A 17,131-nucleotide genomic window follows, 5' to 3' on the forward strand; every position below is an offset into this window, starting at 1 on the left:
TATTCTAATTTTGTGACACACGGAATTTTGGATTTTCATTTGTTGCCACTTCAAATCATCAAAATTAAATGAAATAAACATTTGAATGCATCAGTCTGTGTGCAATGAATAAATATAATGTACAAGTTACACCTTTTGAATGCAATTACTGAAATAAATCAAGTTTTTCGAAATATTCTAATTTACTGGCTTTTACCTGTGTATATATATATATATATATATATATATATATATATATATATATATATATATATAAATAAATAAATACATAAATATATATATATATATATATATATAAATAAATAAATACATAAATATATATATATATATATATATATATACATAAATATATATGTGTATATATATATATATATATATATATACACACATAAATATATATGTGTATAGGTATATATATATATATATATATATATATATATATATATATATATATATATATATATATATATATTGTATATACATACATAGGTGTGTATATATATATATACACAAACCCCGTTTCCATATGAGTTGGGAAATTGTATTAGATGTAAATATAAACGGAATACAATGATTTGCAAATCCTTTTCAACCGATATTCAATTGAATGCACTACAAAGGCAAGATATTTCATGTTCAAACTCATAAACTTTTATTTTTTTTTTGCAAATAATAATTAACTTAGAATTTCATGGCTGCAACACGTGCCAAAGTAGTTGGGAAAGGGCATGTTCACCACTGTGTTACATGACCTTTCCTTTTAACAACACTCAGTAAACGTTTGGGAACTGAGGAGACACATTTTTTAAGCTTCTCAGGTGGAATTCTTTCCCATTCTTGCTTGATGTACAGCTTAAGTTGTTCAACAGTCCGGGGGTCTCCGTTGTGGTATTTTAGGCTTCATAATGGGCCACATATTTTCAATGGGAGACAGGTCTGGACTACGGGCAGGCCAGTCTAGTACCCGCACTCTTTTACTATGAAGCCACGTTGATGTAACACGTGGCTTGGCATTGTTTTGCTGAAATAAGCAGGGGCGTCCATGGTAATGTTGCTTGGATGGCAATATATGTTGCTCCAAAACCTGTATGTACCTTTCAGCATTAATGGCGCCTACACAGATGTGTAAGTTACCCATGTTTTGGGCACTAATACACCCCCATACCATCACAGATGCTGGCTTTTCAACTTTCCTATAACAATCCGGATGGTTCTTTTCCTCTTTGGTCCGGAGGACACGACGTCCACAGTTTCCAAATACAATTTGAAATGTGGACTCGTCAGACCACAGAACACTTTTCCACTTTGTATCAGTCCATCTTAGATGAGCTCAGGCCCAGCGAAGCCAACAGCGTTTCTGGGTGTTGTTGATAAACGGTTTTCCCCTTTCATAGGAGAGTTTTAACTTGCACTTACAGATGTAGCGACCAACTGTAGTTACTGACAGTGGGTTTCTGAAGTGTTCCTGAGCCCATGTGGTGATATCCTTTACACACTGATGTCACTCGAGGGATCAAAGGTCACAGGCTTAGCTGCTTACGTGCAGTGATTTCTCCAGATTCTTTGAACCCTTTGATGATATTATGGACCGTAGATGGTGAAATCCCTAAATTCCTTGCAATAGCTGGTTGAGAAAGGTTTTTCTTAAACTGTTCAACAATTTGCTCACGCATTTGTTGACAAAGTGGTGACCCTCAGTGTAAGTTACCCAATGCTCAGTCATCCTTGTTTGTGAATGACTGAGCATTTCATGGAATCTACTTTTATACCCAATCATGGCACCCACCTGTTCCCAATTTGCCTGTTCACCTGTGGGATGTTCCAAATAAGTGTTTGATGAGCATTCCTCAACTTTATCAGTATTTATTGCCACCTTTCCCAACTTCTTTGTCACGTGTTGCTGGCATCAAATTCTAAAGTTAATGATTATTTGCAAAAAAAAATGTTTATCAGTTTGAACATCAAATATGTTGTCTTTGTAGCATATTCAACTGAATATGGGTTGAAAATGATTTGCAAATCATTGTATTTCGTTTATATTTACATCTAACACAATGTCCCAACTCATATGGAAACGGGGTTTGTATATATATATATATATATATATATATATATATAGATATAGATATAGATATAGATATAGATATATGTATGTTCGTCCTTCCTTTTCGAAGATGACCAGGTGACTTCGCGTTGACTTGTGTTTGCGAAGATGGCTGATAAGGCCAATCCTCGAGCGGAATGACCGGCTGCAGTGAGGGCAGGTTATGGCTAGGGGTTGGCTGGCTGAGAGGGAGGAACTGTCTCTGGTCTTGCGGAGCTGTCGCTTCTGTTCAGCTTCATGAATGCGTTTTTTCTCGAAGTCTGCTACACCATGCCAGACTGCAGAGCGCCATTTGGAACGATTTTGGGTATCAGCTTCCCAGGTCTCTGGGTCCAGACCACAGCCCTTGAGACTGGCCTTTCGGGTGTCCTTAAAGCTGTCCGCTGCGCGAGCGCTTTCCATGGTGCAGTTCACCATACAGGAGCCTTTTTAGTAGGCATTCGTCTGACATGCGGCAGACATGGCCAGCCCATCTCAGCTGGGAGCGCTTGAGGATGGCATAGATGCTCTCCATCTCAGCCCTGTGGAGGACTTCAGTGTCTGGGATCTTGTCCTGCCACCTGATATTGAGCAGCCTTCTGCAGGATCTCATGTGGAAGGCGTTAAGTTGTTTGGCATGCCGGCTGTATAGTCCAGGTCTCACAGGCATACAGCAGGGCGGGTAGGACAACAGCACGGTAGACGTTAAGTTTGGTCCGTAGGCAAAGCCCTCTGCGCTCGCAGACAGAACTGCAGCACTGCCATGCGCTATCCTATGCATGACCTCCTCGTCGATGTTGCCCACGCGTGACAAGATGCTACCCAGGTAGACAAACTTTTCAGCAGCTTTGAGGTCTTCACCATTTACGCTGACGAGGGGCTCAGTGTACGTCGCTCCAGGAGCAGGGTGATGCATCCCCTCTGTTTTCTTTGTACTGATGGTGAGTCCAAAGTCTGAGCATGCTGTGGCGAAGTTGTTCATGCTCAGTTGCATTTCCAGCTCGTTGGAAGCATTCAGGGCACAGTCATCCGCAAAGAGGAAGTCGCAAACCTTGGTGGTCTGTACTTTCGTCCTTGCTTGGAGTCTTATCAGATTGAACAGCTTGCCATCAGTGCGGTAGCGCAGGTCTATCCCCATGTCCCCAGACTGGAAAGCATCTGTCAGCATGGCTGAGAACAACATGCTGAACAGAGTGGGTGCCAGAACACAGCCTTGTTTGACTCTGTTTTCCACATGGAAAGGCTTAGATGATGCGCCATTGTCCTGGACTCGTGCCTGCCTTCCATCATGGAATTCACGGACCATGTTGACGAAGATGTTAGAGCAGCCAAACTTGGCCATGATCTTCCAGAGGCCCTCTCGGCTGACAGTGTAGAAGGCCTTCGTCAGATCTACAAAGGTGGAGTATAGACTGACGTTCTGTTCTCGGCACTTCTCTTGGAGTTGGCGAGCAGCAAAGATCATGTCGACTGTACCACGACCTTGCCTGAATCCACATTGGCTCTCCGATAGGAGGTCTTCTTGTTCGAGATGTTCCGTCAGGCGGTTCTGCAGAATTCTGGCCAGGATCTTTCCTGCTACAGACAGGATAGCAATGCTGCGGTGATTGTTGCAGTCCTGCTGTTGCCCTTGCGTTTGTATAGGTGGACAATGGAGGCATCTTTGAACTCTTGTGGCAACTTCCCTTGGTTCCACATGGTGCAGAATAGGTCTACCAGTTGTTTGGTCAGAGGTGGTCCACCAACTGTGTAGATTTCTGCTGGAATTGCATCAGCACCAGGTGCTTTGCCATTTGGAAGTCCTCTGATGGCTTTGATGACCTCAGCTTCTGTTGGTGGTTTGTCAAGGGAGGTGTTGACTGGGACTTGAGGGAGGCGTGCAATGGCTTTGTCATTGATGGCTGAGGGGCAGTTGAGAACACAGTGGAAGTGCTCAGCCAAGCGCTCAAGGATCTTCTCTCTGTCTGTGACCAGTGTGCTGCCATCAGCACAGAGGAGAGGGGGATATCCTGATGTTGTGGGCCCGTAGATGGCCTTTAAGGTGCTGTAGAACTTCTTGCTGTCATTCTGTTCTGCGTAGCACTGGATCTTGTCAGATTTTCTGCAGAGCCAGTCATCCTGCACTCGACGCAGCTCCCGCTGGATGGTTGCTTTAATGTTCTTGAAGGCAGACTGTTTTCGAGAGGATGTTGGATCACTGAGGTGGGCTTTGTGCAGACGATGTTTCTCCTGGAGAAGATCTCTGATGTGATCATCGTTCTCATCAAACCAGTCCGGTTTCCTGCGGGCTGTAGGTCCTACTGCATTGAGAGCAGCAGTGTGGACGGTGTCTCTGAACGCAGCCCAGTCCTCCTCGACGTTTCCAGAGGGTTTCAGGTCCTGGAGTTTGCTGGTGAGCTCTTCAGTCAGGGATTGCTTGACAGAGGCATTGGTGAGCCTGGAAACGTTCAAGCGCTTCGGAGGTTTGGAACCTTGAGCCCTTCTGGGAGGATGGATCTTGATGTACAGAATCAGAATCAGCATAGTTTTTATTGCCATTGTTTGAGAACTGGTTCACAAACTATACATTTTACTTGGTGCAATCGTGCAACATAAAACACATATAACACAGAATAGAATAACATAAGCTGTAACTTAGCTATCAGATCTTGTTATTGTTCATGTGCCTGATGGCCTAGGGGAACAAACTGTTCAGGTGGCGGGAGGTGTGGGTCTGGATGGACCGTAGTCTCTTGCCTGAGGGGAGAGGGGATAAGAGTTTGTGTCCAGGGTGAGAAGAGTCAGCTGTGATCCGCCCCACACACCTCCTGGTCCTGGAGGAGAACAACTCCTGGAGGGATGGGAGTTTGCAGCCAATAACCTTCTGAGCAGCATGTACGATGCGCTGCAGTCGATGCTTGTCCCGGACTGTTGGGCTGGGGAACCACACGATGATGGAGGAGGTGCGTATTGACTCGATGATGGCTGAGTAGAACTGTACCAGCATCTCGGTCGGCACCTTAAGTTTCTTCAGCTTCCGCAGGAAGTACATCCTCTGCTGGGCCTTCTTGATGAGGTAGCTGATGGTCGGCTCCCACTTGAGGTCCTGGGTCATGGTGGTGCCCAAGAAACGGATGGAGTCCATAATGGACACGGTGGGATATTCAATCAGGGTGAGGGGGGATGGTGGGGCTTTGACTTTCTTGAAATCCAAGATCATCTCCACTGTTTTCTGGGCGTTCAGCTCCAGGTTGTTGACGCTGCACTAGGACGCCAGCCGGTCCACCTCTCTCCTGTAGGCGGACTCATCGCCATCCGAGATGAGCCGGGTGAGGGTAGTGTCGTCCGCAAACTTGAGCAGCTTTATGGACTGGTGACTGGAAGTGCAGCAGTTTGTATAAAGGGAGAAGAGCCAGGGGGGAAGTATACAGCCCTGAGGAGTACCGGTGTTCGTGGTTCGACCATCCGAAACAATCTTCTCCAGCCGCACGTGCTGTCTTCGGTCCGTCAGGAAGTCATTGATCCAACTGCAGAGGGAGTCAGGCACGCTGAGCTGGTAAAGCTTGTCTCGGAGCAATCCAGAGAGGATGCTGTTGAAGGCAGAGCTGAAGTCCACAAATAGGATCCTAGCGTAGGTTCCTGGGGAGTCCAGATGCTCCAGGATGAAGTAGAGGGCCAGATTCACTGCATCATCCACAAACCTGTTGGCTCTGTAGGCGAATTGCAGTGGGTCCAGGAGGGGGGCAGTGATGTCCTTGAGGTGAGGCAGGACCAAGCACTCAAAGGACTTCATGACCACAGACGTCAGCGCCACCGGCCTGTAGTCATTAAGTCCTGTGATCTGTGCTTTCTTGGGAACAGGGACGATGGTGGAGGTCTTGAAGCAGGACGGCACGCGGCATAGCTCCAGAGATGTGTTAAAAATGTCAGTGAAAACAGGAGCCAGCTGATTCGCGCAGTGTCTCAAGGTGGACGGGGAGGCACCGTCCACCCCGCGTGTCCAGCTTCAAGAACTGCCGGGGTACATCCTCCTCTCGGATGGAGAGGGCCTTTGATGAAGTCCTGTGATGCTGTTCAGCTTAGACACAAGGAGCCTATGGTCAGTCCAGCACTCTGCACCGCACACCGCCTTTGTAACCCTGGGATCATGTCTGTCCCTTTTGTCTCACGATGACATAGTTCAGTAGGTGCCAGTGTCTTGAGCGGGGATGCATCTATGAGGTCCTGTTGCGCTTTGGGAGGCTGAAAATTGAGTTGGTGATCAAGGTCTCCAGCAGAAGGGTGCCCATGCTGTTAAAGCTGCCCACGCCATTTTTGCCAAGGACTCCTTCCCATGACTTGTGATCAGTCACCTGGCATTGAAGTCATCAAAGATGATGAGCTTGTCTGCCCTGGGAACTGCCGCAATGGTAGTGTTCAGGTCTTCATAGAACCTCTCCTTCACATCGTCTGGGTTCGTCATCGGGGAATAGGCACTGATGAGAGTGACAGAGTGTTTTCCTGGAAGAAGCAGGAGCAGCGTCATCAGGTGGTCATTGACACCTTTGGGAAGTGCAGCCAGCTTACAGACCAAGTTGGGTTTAATGGCAAAGCCAACTCCTGCCTCACGCCGCTCTGCTTCAGTGTGGCCTATCCAGAAGAATGTATAGCCAGCACCAGTCTCTGTCAACTGTCCCTCTCCAGCTAGACGTGTTTCGCTGAGAGCAGCCATCTGGATGCCTTACTGGTCCAGCTCTCTGGCGATCAGGGCAGTTCTCCTTTCAGGTCTTGATAGGTCACCAGCCCTATCAAGAAGTATGCGCACATTCCATGCGCCAAGGGTGATCGGTGTCACCTTTTTTCTGTTTCCCTGTTTCTTACCGCTGGTAATGGGACTCCTGCCAGCTGCGGCTAGCTGGAGTGGAAAAAGTGAGGCAGGAAATTTTTGGGGCACTTTTTCTAGCCTGTTCCTCATGCCAGGAGGTAGGCAGTGCATACTTAAAGAGGGTTTCCTAGTCGCTCGGGGGCTGCCAAAGTCCAGTGCTGCCTCAGTCATTGGACAGCGACCCTATGGCCTGAGCTGCCTGCGTGTGAGTTTGTGACTATGGCTTCCAGTGAAGTCCACACCTGCCATTTCACCACGTGCCCGACGCCGCAGGACTTGGGTGGGGACGGGGGAGATTGCGGGGGTTGTGTGTGTGTGAAGTCATGACTTGCGCAGTGCATTTGATTTAAGTGAGGGTGGGTTGCGCAGCGCCAACCTCACTCTCTCGCCCGAGTCCACCTGTATCCATTGGCAAGACTGAGTCGAGACGGCTGGAGATAGATCCAGGTGCATTGGATGGCCTGGACACATTATAGCGTAACACATCCAGCCCGTAGCGCTCCACAAAGCTCGCTGGAGTCGCCATTCAGCCCGTTGAACCTCTGAGGGTTTCTTTCGCGCGGTCAGCCGAGAACCAGTCTTCTATCCCAGTGTGCTGGCTAGGCTAGGCACCACGGGAAGTGACATACAGGCATGCAGGAGGACCAGGACTTCAGCAAGGGTCTTCTTGCTAAGGAAATATCCCTACTGATAAACCAAGACAAGGCTAAGTCTGACATACCAATGCGTGTTTTTATACACTCTAATAAAATATTATGATCGACGGTATCAAAAGCAGCACTCAGATCAAGAAGCATCAACATGGATGACACATCAGCATCCATCGTTAGCAAAAGATCATTCGTCATTTTTGCGAGGGCTGGCTCCGTAGAGTGATTTTCCCTGAAACTGGACTGAAAGGGTTCACAGAGATTGTTAGACGCTAAGTGTTAATTTAGCTGCTGTGCAACAATTTTTTCGAGGATTTTTGAAATAATGGGAAGGTGGGACACCGGCCGGTAGTTTACCATGAGGTCAGGATCGAGGTTAGGTCTTTTGAGCAGAGAATTAATAACCGCTTTTTTGAATGCTCGGTGAACAGTGCCAGAGTAAAGTGATAAGTCTATAATATTTAGCACTGATGGTCCTAATATTACGAACAGTTCCTTGATAAGATTCCCAGGAAGCGGGTCAAGTAAACATGTTGTTTGTTTTATCCCATTTACATGCTGCAGGAGTTCCTCTGATGTTATGTAATCAAAAAGAGAGAGACTATTTTGGAGGGCAATATCTGTCTCATATACATTTGTATCTGTGTTAATAGAACCCAGTTGTAGCTTTAATCTAATTTCTAATGAGTTCAATGTTCTTATTAAAGAAATTCATAAAGTCATTTGCCGAGTGGGTGGAGCTAATGGGAGGAGTCCCTTGTTGGGTTAGCGATGCTACTGTACTGAACAAATATTTAGGATCGTTTTTGTTGATGCGGATGAGATTGGAGTTGTAGTTCGCTATAGCTAAGGTAAGCATGCGTTTATAAGTTATTAAACTATCACTCCATGCTGGATGGAAAACCTCAAGTTTAGTCTCGCGCCATTTGCGTTCCAGCTTTCTACATGATAAATTCAGAGCTCTAATTTCTTCTGCAAACCATGGGGTACGTCTTTTAGGGGCCTTTTTTAGCTTTAGCAGTGCTATACTATCAATGGTGTCGCGCAGGGCATCGTTAAAGTTGTTAGTGAGGTTATCAATAGAGCCCACATCATTTGGGAATGGCGCCATTACCGAAGGCAGTAGGCCAGCAGGAGTCATAGTTGTGACAGCATTAATGTTGCGGCTGCTAAAGCAGTGGTTATTATTAGCTTGTTGACAATGAGTCAGAACTTCACATTTTATAAGGTAATGATCGAACATTACTTTAGTATACGGGAGTATCATAACTTTGGAGGTGGTGACACCCCGGACAAGGACTAGAGCTATCGTATTACCGTTGCGATGCGTGGGTTAATTTATTATTTGTGTAAGACCACATCTATCAATTAGTCTTGAGCACCACGAATGGAGGGTCTGATGGGGTATTCATATGGATATTAAAGTCCTCATTATAATTATATTGTCGGCGTGCGTCACTAGGTCAGCGACAAACTCTGAGAATTCACTGATAAAGTGCGAATAGAGCCCAGGGGGGCGGTAGATAATAGCCAGGTAGAGAGGCAGCGGTGCGACAGACCTCATAGTAAGCCCCTCAAATTATTTATATTTATTACTTAGGTTAGGGGTAAGGTTAAGGTTTTCATTGTACATTAGTGCGACCACCCACCCCTTTTAAGGGGACGGGCAATATGCGCATTCGTATAGTTAGGAGGAGATGCCTCGTTCAGTGGGAAAAATGTGTCTGGTTTGAGCCAGGTTTCGCTGATAAAAATAATAATAATAATTAGACTATACATGTCAATAATATACTTTTGTTATTATATTATTATCACTGTAATAATTGGACTATACTTCTTAATTATGCTGTGACTATGTTTTTATGAGATATACAGCGACCTTTCAAAATAAATGTTTACTAGTTTGTGTCTGAAGGATCAGTGTTGGGGGCAGCACGGTGGAAGAGGGGTTAGTGCATCTGCCTCACAATACGAAGGTCCTGAGTAGTCTTGGGTTCAATCCCGGGCTCGGGATCTTTCTGTGTGGAGTTTGCATGTCCTCCCCGTGACTGCGTGGGTTCCCTACGGGTACTCCGGCTTCCTCCCACTTCCAAAGACATGCACCTGGGGATAGGTTGATTGGCAACACTAAATTGGCCCTAGTGTGTGAATGTGAGTGTGAATGTTGTCTGTCTATCTGTGTTGGCCCTGCGATGAGGTGGCGACTTGTCCAGGGTGTACCCCGCCTTCCGCCCGATTGTAGCTGAGATAAGCTCCAGCGCCCCCCGCGACCCCAAAAGGGAATAAGCGGTAGAAAATGGATGGATGGATGGATCAGTGTTGGTGCAACAACACTGATAACGTTGGTGTACATCAGCTTTCGGAAAGGTGGTGTCCTTCAGATGTTTGTGGTGTCCTTTGACATGTTTCTGGGTGTGTGGTGTCCTTTACGTGTTTCTGGGTGTGTGGTGTCCTTTATGTTTCTGAGGGTGTGGTGTCCTTTGACATGTTTCTGGGTGTGTGGTGTCCTTTGACATGTTTCTGGGTGTGTGGTGTCCTTTATATGTTTCTGGGTGTGTGGTGTCCTTTATATGTTTCTGGGTGTGTGGTGTCCTTTAGATCAGTGGTCCCCAACCTTTTTGTAGCTGCGGACCGGTCAACGCTTGAAAATTTGTCCCGCGGACCGGGGGGATGAGTTTTTTTGTTTTGTTTTGTTTTTTTTAATAAAGAAATACAATCATGTGTGCTTACGGACTGTATCCCTGCAGACTGTATTGATATACATTGACATATAGTGTATATATTGTGTTTTTATGTTGATTTAATTTTTTTTTTTTTTTTTTTGCGGCCCGGTGGTTGGAAACCACTGCTTTAGATGTTTCTGGGTGTGTGGTGTCCTTTAGATGTTTCTGGGTGTGTGGTGTCCTTTAGATGTTTCTGGGTGTGTGATATCCTTTGACATGTTTCTGGGTCGGTGGTGTCCTTTAGATGTTTCTGGGTGTGTGGTGTCCTTTGACATGTTTCTGGGTGTGTGGTGTCCTTTGACATGTTTCTGGGTGTTTGGTGTCCTTTAGATGTTTCTGGGTGTGTGGTGTCCTTCAGATGTTTCTGGGTGTGTGGTGTCATTTGGATGTTTCTGAGTGTGTGGTGTCCTTTACATGTGTCCGGGTGTGTGGTGTCCTTTAGATGTTTCTGGCCCTGCCGGGACAACAGCAGGTAGAGATGGTGATCTAGGGCAGTGTTTTTCAACCACTGTATGAATACAGTCTGGTGTGCCGTGGGAGATTATATAATTTCACCTATTTGGGTTAAAAATATATTTTGCAAACCAGTAATTATAGTTGGAAAATGATGTGTTGTTGTTGAGTGTCTGTGCTGTCTAGAGCTCAGCAGAGTAACCGTGTAATACTCTTCCATATCAGTAGGTGGCAGCCGGTAGCTAATTGCTTTATAGATGTCGGAAACAGCGGGAGGCAGCATGCAAGTAAAAAGGTGTCAAATGCTTAAACCAAAAAGAAACAAAAGGTGAGTGCCCCTAAGAAAAGGCATTGAAGCTTAGGGAAGGCTATGCAAAACAAAACTAAAACTGAACTGGCTACAAAGTAAACAAAAACAGAATGCTGGACGACAGCAAATACTTACTGTGGAGCAAAGACAGCGTCCACAATGTACATCCCAACATGACATGACAATCAACAATGTCCCCACAAAGAACGATAAAAACAACTGAAATATTCTTGATTGCTAAAACAAAGTAGATGCGGGAAATATCGCTCAAAGGAAGACATGAAACTGCTCCAGGAAAATACCAAAAAAAAAGAAAAAGTCACTAAAATAGCAGTGCAAGACAAGAACTAAAACACTACACACAGGAAAACAGCAAGAAAGTCAAAATAAGTCAGGGCGTGATGTGACAGGTGGTGACAGTACACCTACTTTGAGACAAGAGCTATAGTGATGCATGCTTGGTTATTCTTTAAAGTCATACCCAACAATTGCGACAACGACTTTTTACTGTCAACTGTGTTTAGTTTTTTAATGATTTCTGCTGGTGGTGTGCCTCCGGATTTTTTCAACGCAAAAAATGTGCCTTGGCTCAAAAAAGGTTGAAAAACACCGGTCTAGGGGGCACTTTTACCCACCATTACCTTGTAATAGTGTGTTTTCTGTGTATTTCTGCCAACAGTGTGTGTACATCTTGTACTCTGTGTGAGCCTTGCAGTTTCTCTCATGACCCCAGTCACAATTTGGTGAGGGCCAGAACTCCCCTCTCCATCCCCGAACATGGATCACCTGCCCCCGACCACAACAGGTAGGATTCATACTGCTACTACGTGGCATGACTCATCACAACATGACTCACAACATGACTCACAACATGACTCACGGCATGACTCACAACATGACTCAAAACATGACTCACAGCATGACTCACAACATGACTCACGGCATGACTCACAACATGACTCACGGCATGACTCATGACATGACTCACAACATGACTCACAACATGACTCACTACATGAGTCATTACATGAGTCACAACATGACTCACAACATGACTCATGCACTTCTAATGTAGTGGTACAAATAGTTTTTTTTATTAAACAAATTGGGTTTGACTTGAGGGCAGCACGGTGGTAGAGGGGTTAGTGCATCTGCCTCACAATACAAAGGTCCTGAGTAGTCCTGCGTTCAATCCCGGGCTCGGGATCTTTCTGTGTGGAGTTTGCATGTTCTCCCCGTGACTGCGTGGGTTCCCTCCGGGTACTCCGGCCTCCTCCCACCTCCAAAGACATGCACCTGGGGGTAGGTTGATTGGCAACACTACATTGGCCCTAGTGTGTGAATATGAGTGTGAATATTGTCTGTCTATCTGTGTTGGCCCTGCGATGAGGTGGCGACTTGTCCAGGGTGTACCCCGCCTTCCGCCCGATTGTAGCTGAGATAGGCTCCAGCACCCCCCGCGACCCCAAAGGGAATAAGCGGTAGAAAATGGATGGATGGGTTTGACTTGATCCCTGTGATCTGTGTTTTTGTTTGATTGTTTATTGATACACAGTTATGGATGGCACAATATGAACACTTCTTATCACGGTTATTGTGACCGTAATTATCATTTATCTTATTGCGGTATTTTTAAATGTGCTCAAAATGTTCAAAAACTACTTCTACTAAAATATTTTAAATTAAGCTGAAGTTTTATTTAAAAAATGAACAAATTCAAAATGCATGTACCTCAAGTAGAACATTGAATGTGCATATGTAATATGGCAGAAACAAATAACATGAATAAATAAAAATACATATGAAAATTGCAAGATGGCACCTTATGGACATAAGAGGTAACTGCACTTGTTGTCCATATAAATACAAATAGTGTTCATTTATGAGATCTAGTCTCACACATAGGGCTTCACAATTATGGCCAAAATAATAATGAAGATTATTTTTATCAGGATTATTTATTGTTAGGTAAAACAGTGTTAGGGAACATGACGCCATCATGTCATTTGTAATGTCTAAAGACAAATATTATCAATTATATCAACTTTTTATCTTTACATGATGCCTTTATCTCTGTTTTTACATTTTCCTAAAGACAGGTATGTCTTAAGTTATGTACATACATGTACTGCTGTATGTACTTGTACATTGTCATAACGTGGACTATGGGATGGTTTGTTTTCCTGGGATGCAAAAGAACTGGAGCGGACATGGCGAGAAGGTAAATACATAATTTATTTTAACACTAACAAAAAGGTGTAAACAAAAGGCGCGCACAAGGCGGATAACAAACTTGGCTATGAAAACAATTAACTCGCACAAAGGCAAAACTATGAACATAAAACAAACAACACTTACTGTGGCATGAGCGGAGCATGAAATAGACATCAACATGAAACTATGAACAGGCATGAGTGACTAGGGTAGCAAGGGTATCAGAGTTAATGTCGCCAGGACGACTAACTGAAAGGCTTAAATAGTAGTGACATGATTAACACAGGTGCGTGTGTGCAAATGAGCAACAGGTGAAACTAATGGGTAACCATGGAAACAAAACAAGGGAGTGAAAAAGCAGGAACGAAGTGACCAAAAACAAAACAGGACATAACTAAAACAAAACATGATCAAAAGACATGACATACATGCTGTATTGGGACACATCCATTAAGAGTTTCAGCAGAAATAGGACTATACATCATAAAACAGGAACAAAATGCTTCGGCACATAAATGGTTTTTAAAGTAATCACTGTGAAATAAACTCCTCTCTGAGCTGCCACCTTACCGTGGTAGAGGAGTTTGCGTGTCCCAATGATCCTAGGAGCTATGTTGTCCGGGGGTTTCTATGCCCCCTGGTAGGGTCTCCCAAGGCAAACTGGTCCTAGGTGAGGGATCAGACAAAGAGCAGCTCGAAGACCTCGATGGAGAACACAAACCAAGGACCCAGATTTCCCTCGCCCGGACGCGGGTCACCGGGGCCCCCCTCTGGAGCCAGGCCCGGAGGTGGGGCACGATGGCGAGCGCCTGGTGGCCGGGCCTGTCCCCATGGGGCCCGGCCGGGCACAGCCCGAAGAGGCAACGTGGGTCCCCCCTCCAATGGGCTCACCACCCATAGCAGGGGCCATAGAGGTCGGGTGCAGTGTGAGCTGGGCGGCAGCCGAGGGCAGGGCACTTGGCGGTCCGATCCTCGGCTACATAAGCTGGCTCTTGGGACGTGGAACGTCACTTCGCTGGGGGGGAAGGAGCTGAGCTAGTGCGTGAGGTGGAGAAGTTCCGGCTAGATATAGTCGGACTCACTTCGACGCACAGCAAGGGCTCTGGAACCACTTCTCTTGAGAGGGGCTGGACTCTCTTCCACTCTGGCGTTGCCGGCAGTGAGAGGCGACGGGCTGGGGTGGCAATTCTTGTTGCCCCTCGGCTCAAAGCCTGCACGTTGGAGTTCAACCCAGTGGACGAGAGGGTAGCTTCCTTCCGCCTTCGGGTGGGGGGACGGGTCCTGACTGTTGTTTGCGTTTGCGCGCCAAACAGCAGCTCAGAGTACCCACCCTTTTTGGATTCACTCGAGGGAGTACTGGAGAGTGCTCCCCCGGGTGATTCCCTCGTTCTACTGGGGGACTTCAACGCTCATGTTGGCAGCAACAGTGAAACCTGGAGAGGTGTGATTGGGAAGAATGGCCGCCCGGATCTGAACCCGAGTGGTGTTCTGTTATTGGACTTTTGTGCTCGTCACAGATTGTCGATAACAAACACCATGTTCAAACATAAGGGTGTCCATATGTGCACTTGGCACCAGGACACCCTAGGCCGCAGTTCCATGATCGACTTTGTAGTTGTGTCATCGGATTTGCGGCCTCATGTTTTGGACACTCGGGTGAAGAGAGGGGCGGAGCTTTCTACCGATCACCACCTGGTGGTGAGTTGGCTGCGATGGTGGGGAAGGATGCCGGACAGACCTGGCAGGCCCAAACGCATTGTGAGGGTTTGCTGGGAACGCCTGGCAGAGTCTCCTGTCAGAGAGAGTTTCAATTCCCACCTCCGGAAGAACTTTGAACATGTCACGAGGGAGGTGCTGGACATTGAGTCCGAGTGGACAATGTTCCGTACCTCTATTGTCGAGGCGGCCGATTGGAGCTGTGGCCGCATGGTAGTTGGTGCCTGTCGTGGCGGTAATCCTAGAACCCGTTGGTGGACGCCGGCGGTGAGGGATGCCGTCAGGCTGAAGAAGGAGTCCTATCGGGTTCTTTTTTCTCATGGGACTCCTGAGGCAGCAGACAGGTACCGACAGGCCAAGCGGTGTGCGGCTTCGGCGGTCGCGGAGGCAAAAACTCGGACATGGGAGGAGTTCGGGGAGGCCATGGAAAAAGACTTCCGGACGGCTTCGAAGCAATTCTGGACCACCATCCGCCGCCTCAGGAAGGGGAAGCAGTGCAGTGTCAACACCGTGTATGGTGGGGATGGTGCTCTGCTGACCTCGACTGCGGATGTTGTGGATCGGTGGAGGGAATACTTCGAAGACCTCCTCAATCCTACCAGCACGTCTTCCTATAAGGAAGCAGGGCCTGGGGAATCTGTGGTGGGCTCTCCTATTTCTGGGGCTGAGGTTGCCGAGGCAGTTAAAAAGCTCCTCGGTGGCAAGGCCCCGGGGGTGGATGAGATCCGCCCGGAGTTCCTTAAGGCTCTGGATGTTTAGGGGCTGTCTTGGTTGACAAGACTCTGCAACATCGCGTGGACATCGGAGGCGGTACCTCTGGATTGGCAGACCGGGGTGGTGGTTCCTCTCTTTAAGAAGGGGAACCGGAGGGTGTGTTCCAACTATCGTGGGATCACACTCCTCAGCCTTCCCGGTAAGGTCTATTCAGGTGTACTGGAGAGGAGGCTACGCCGGATAGTCGAACCTCGGATTCAGGAGGAACAGTGTGGTTTTCGTCCTGGTCGTGGAACTGTGGACCAGCTCTATACTCTCGGCAGGGTCCTTGAGGGTGCATGGGAGTTTGCCCAACCAGTCTACATGTGCTTTGTGGACTTGGAGAAGGCATTCGACCGTGTACCCCGGGAAGTCCTGTGGGGAGTGCTCAGAGAGTATGGGGTAACGGACTGTCTTATTGTGGCAGTTCGCTCCCTGTATAATCAGTGTCAGAGCTTGGTCCGCATTTCCGGCAGTAAGTCGGACACGTTTCCAGTGAGGGTTGGACTCCGCCAAGGCTGCCCTTTGTCACCGATTCTGTTCATAACCTTTATGGACAGAATTTCTAGGCGCAGTCAGGGCGTTGAGGGGATCTGGTTTGGTGGCTGCAGGATTAGGTCACTGCTATTTGCAGATGATGTGGTCCTGATGGCTTCCTCCGGCCAAGATCTTCAGCTCTCACTGGATCGGTTCGCAGCCGAGTGTGAAGCGACTGGGATGGGAATCAGCACCTCCAAGTCCGAGTCCATGGTTCTCTCCCGGAAAAGGGTGGAGTGCCATCTCCGGGTTGGGGAGGAGATCTTGCCCCAAGTGGAGGAGTTCAAGTACCTCGGAGTCTTGTTCACGAGTGGGGGAAGAGTGGATCGTGAGATCAACAGGCGGATCGGTGCGGCGTCTTCAGTAATGCGGACGCTGTATCGATCCGTTGTGGTGAAGAAGGAGCTGAGCCGGAAGGCAAAGCTCTCGATTTACCGGTCGATCTACGTTCCCATCCTCACCTATGGTCATGAGCTTTGGGTCATGACCGAAAGGACAAGATCACGGGTACAAGCGGCCGAAATGAGTTTCCTCCGCCGAGTGGCGGGGCTCTCCCTTAGAGATAGGGTGAGAAGCTCTGTCATTCGGGGGGAGCTCAAAGTAAAGCCGCTGCTCCTCCACATCGAGAGGAGCCAGATGAGGTGGTTCGGGCATCTGGTCAGGATGCCACCCGAACGCCTCCCTAGGAAGGTGTTTCGGGCACGTCCGACCGGTAGGAGGCCACGGGGAAGACCCAGGACACGCTGGGAAGACTATCTCTCCCGGCTGGCCTGGGAACGCCTCGGGATCCCCCAGGAGGAGCTGGACGAAGTGGCTGGGGAGAGGGAAGTCTGGGCTTCCCTGCTTAAG

At 47.4% G+C, this 17,131-nt stretch overlaps 1 protein-coding gene across 3 annotated transcripts in view; it reads left to right on the forward strand.

Annotated features, from left to right (window-relative positions):
* Positions 1-17,131, forward strand: part of nbr1b (NBR1 autophagy cargo receptor b) — a 125,971-nt gene that overhangs the window by 37,606 nt on the left and 71,234 nt on the right. For all 3 annotated transcript variants that reach the window (XM_061981690.2, XM_061981691.2, XM_061981693.2), the window contains one exon: positions 11,742-11,867. In XM_061981690.2, coding sequence (XP_061837674.2) covers positions 11,742-11,867 — 126 coding nt within the window. The remainder of the gene's footprint in view (positions 1-11,741; positions 11,868-17,131) is intronic.

This window comes from Nerophis lumbriciformis, linkage group LG24, assembly GCF_033978685.3.
Source record: "Nerophis lumbriciformis linkage group LG24, RoL_Nlum_v2.1, whole genome shotgun sequence".
Taxonomy (NCBI): domain Eukaryota; kingdom Metazoa; phylum Chordata; class Actinopteri; order Syngnathiformes; family Syngnathidae; genus Nerophis; species Nerophis lumbriciformis.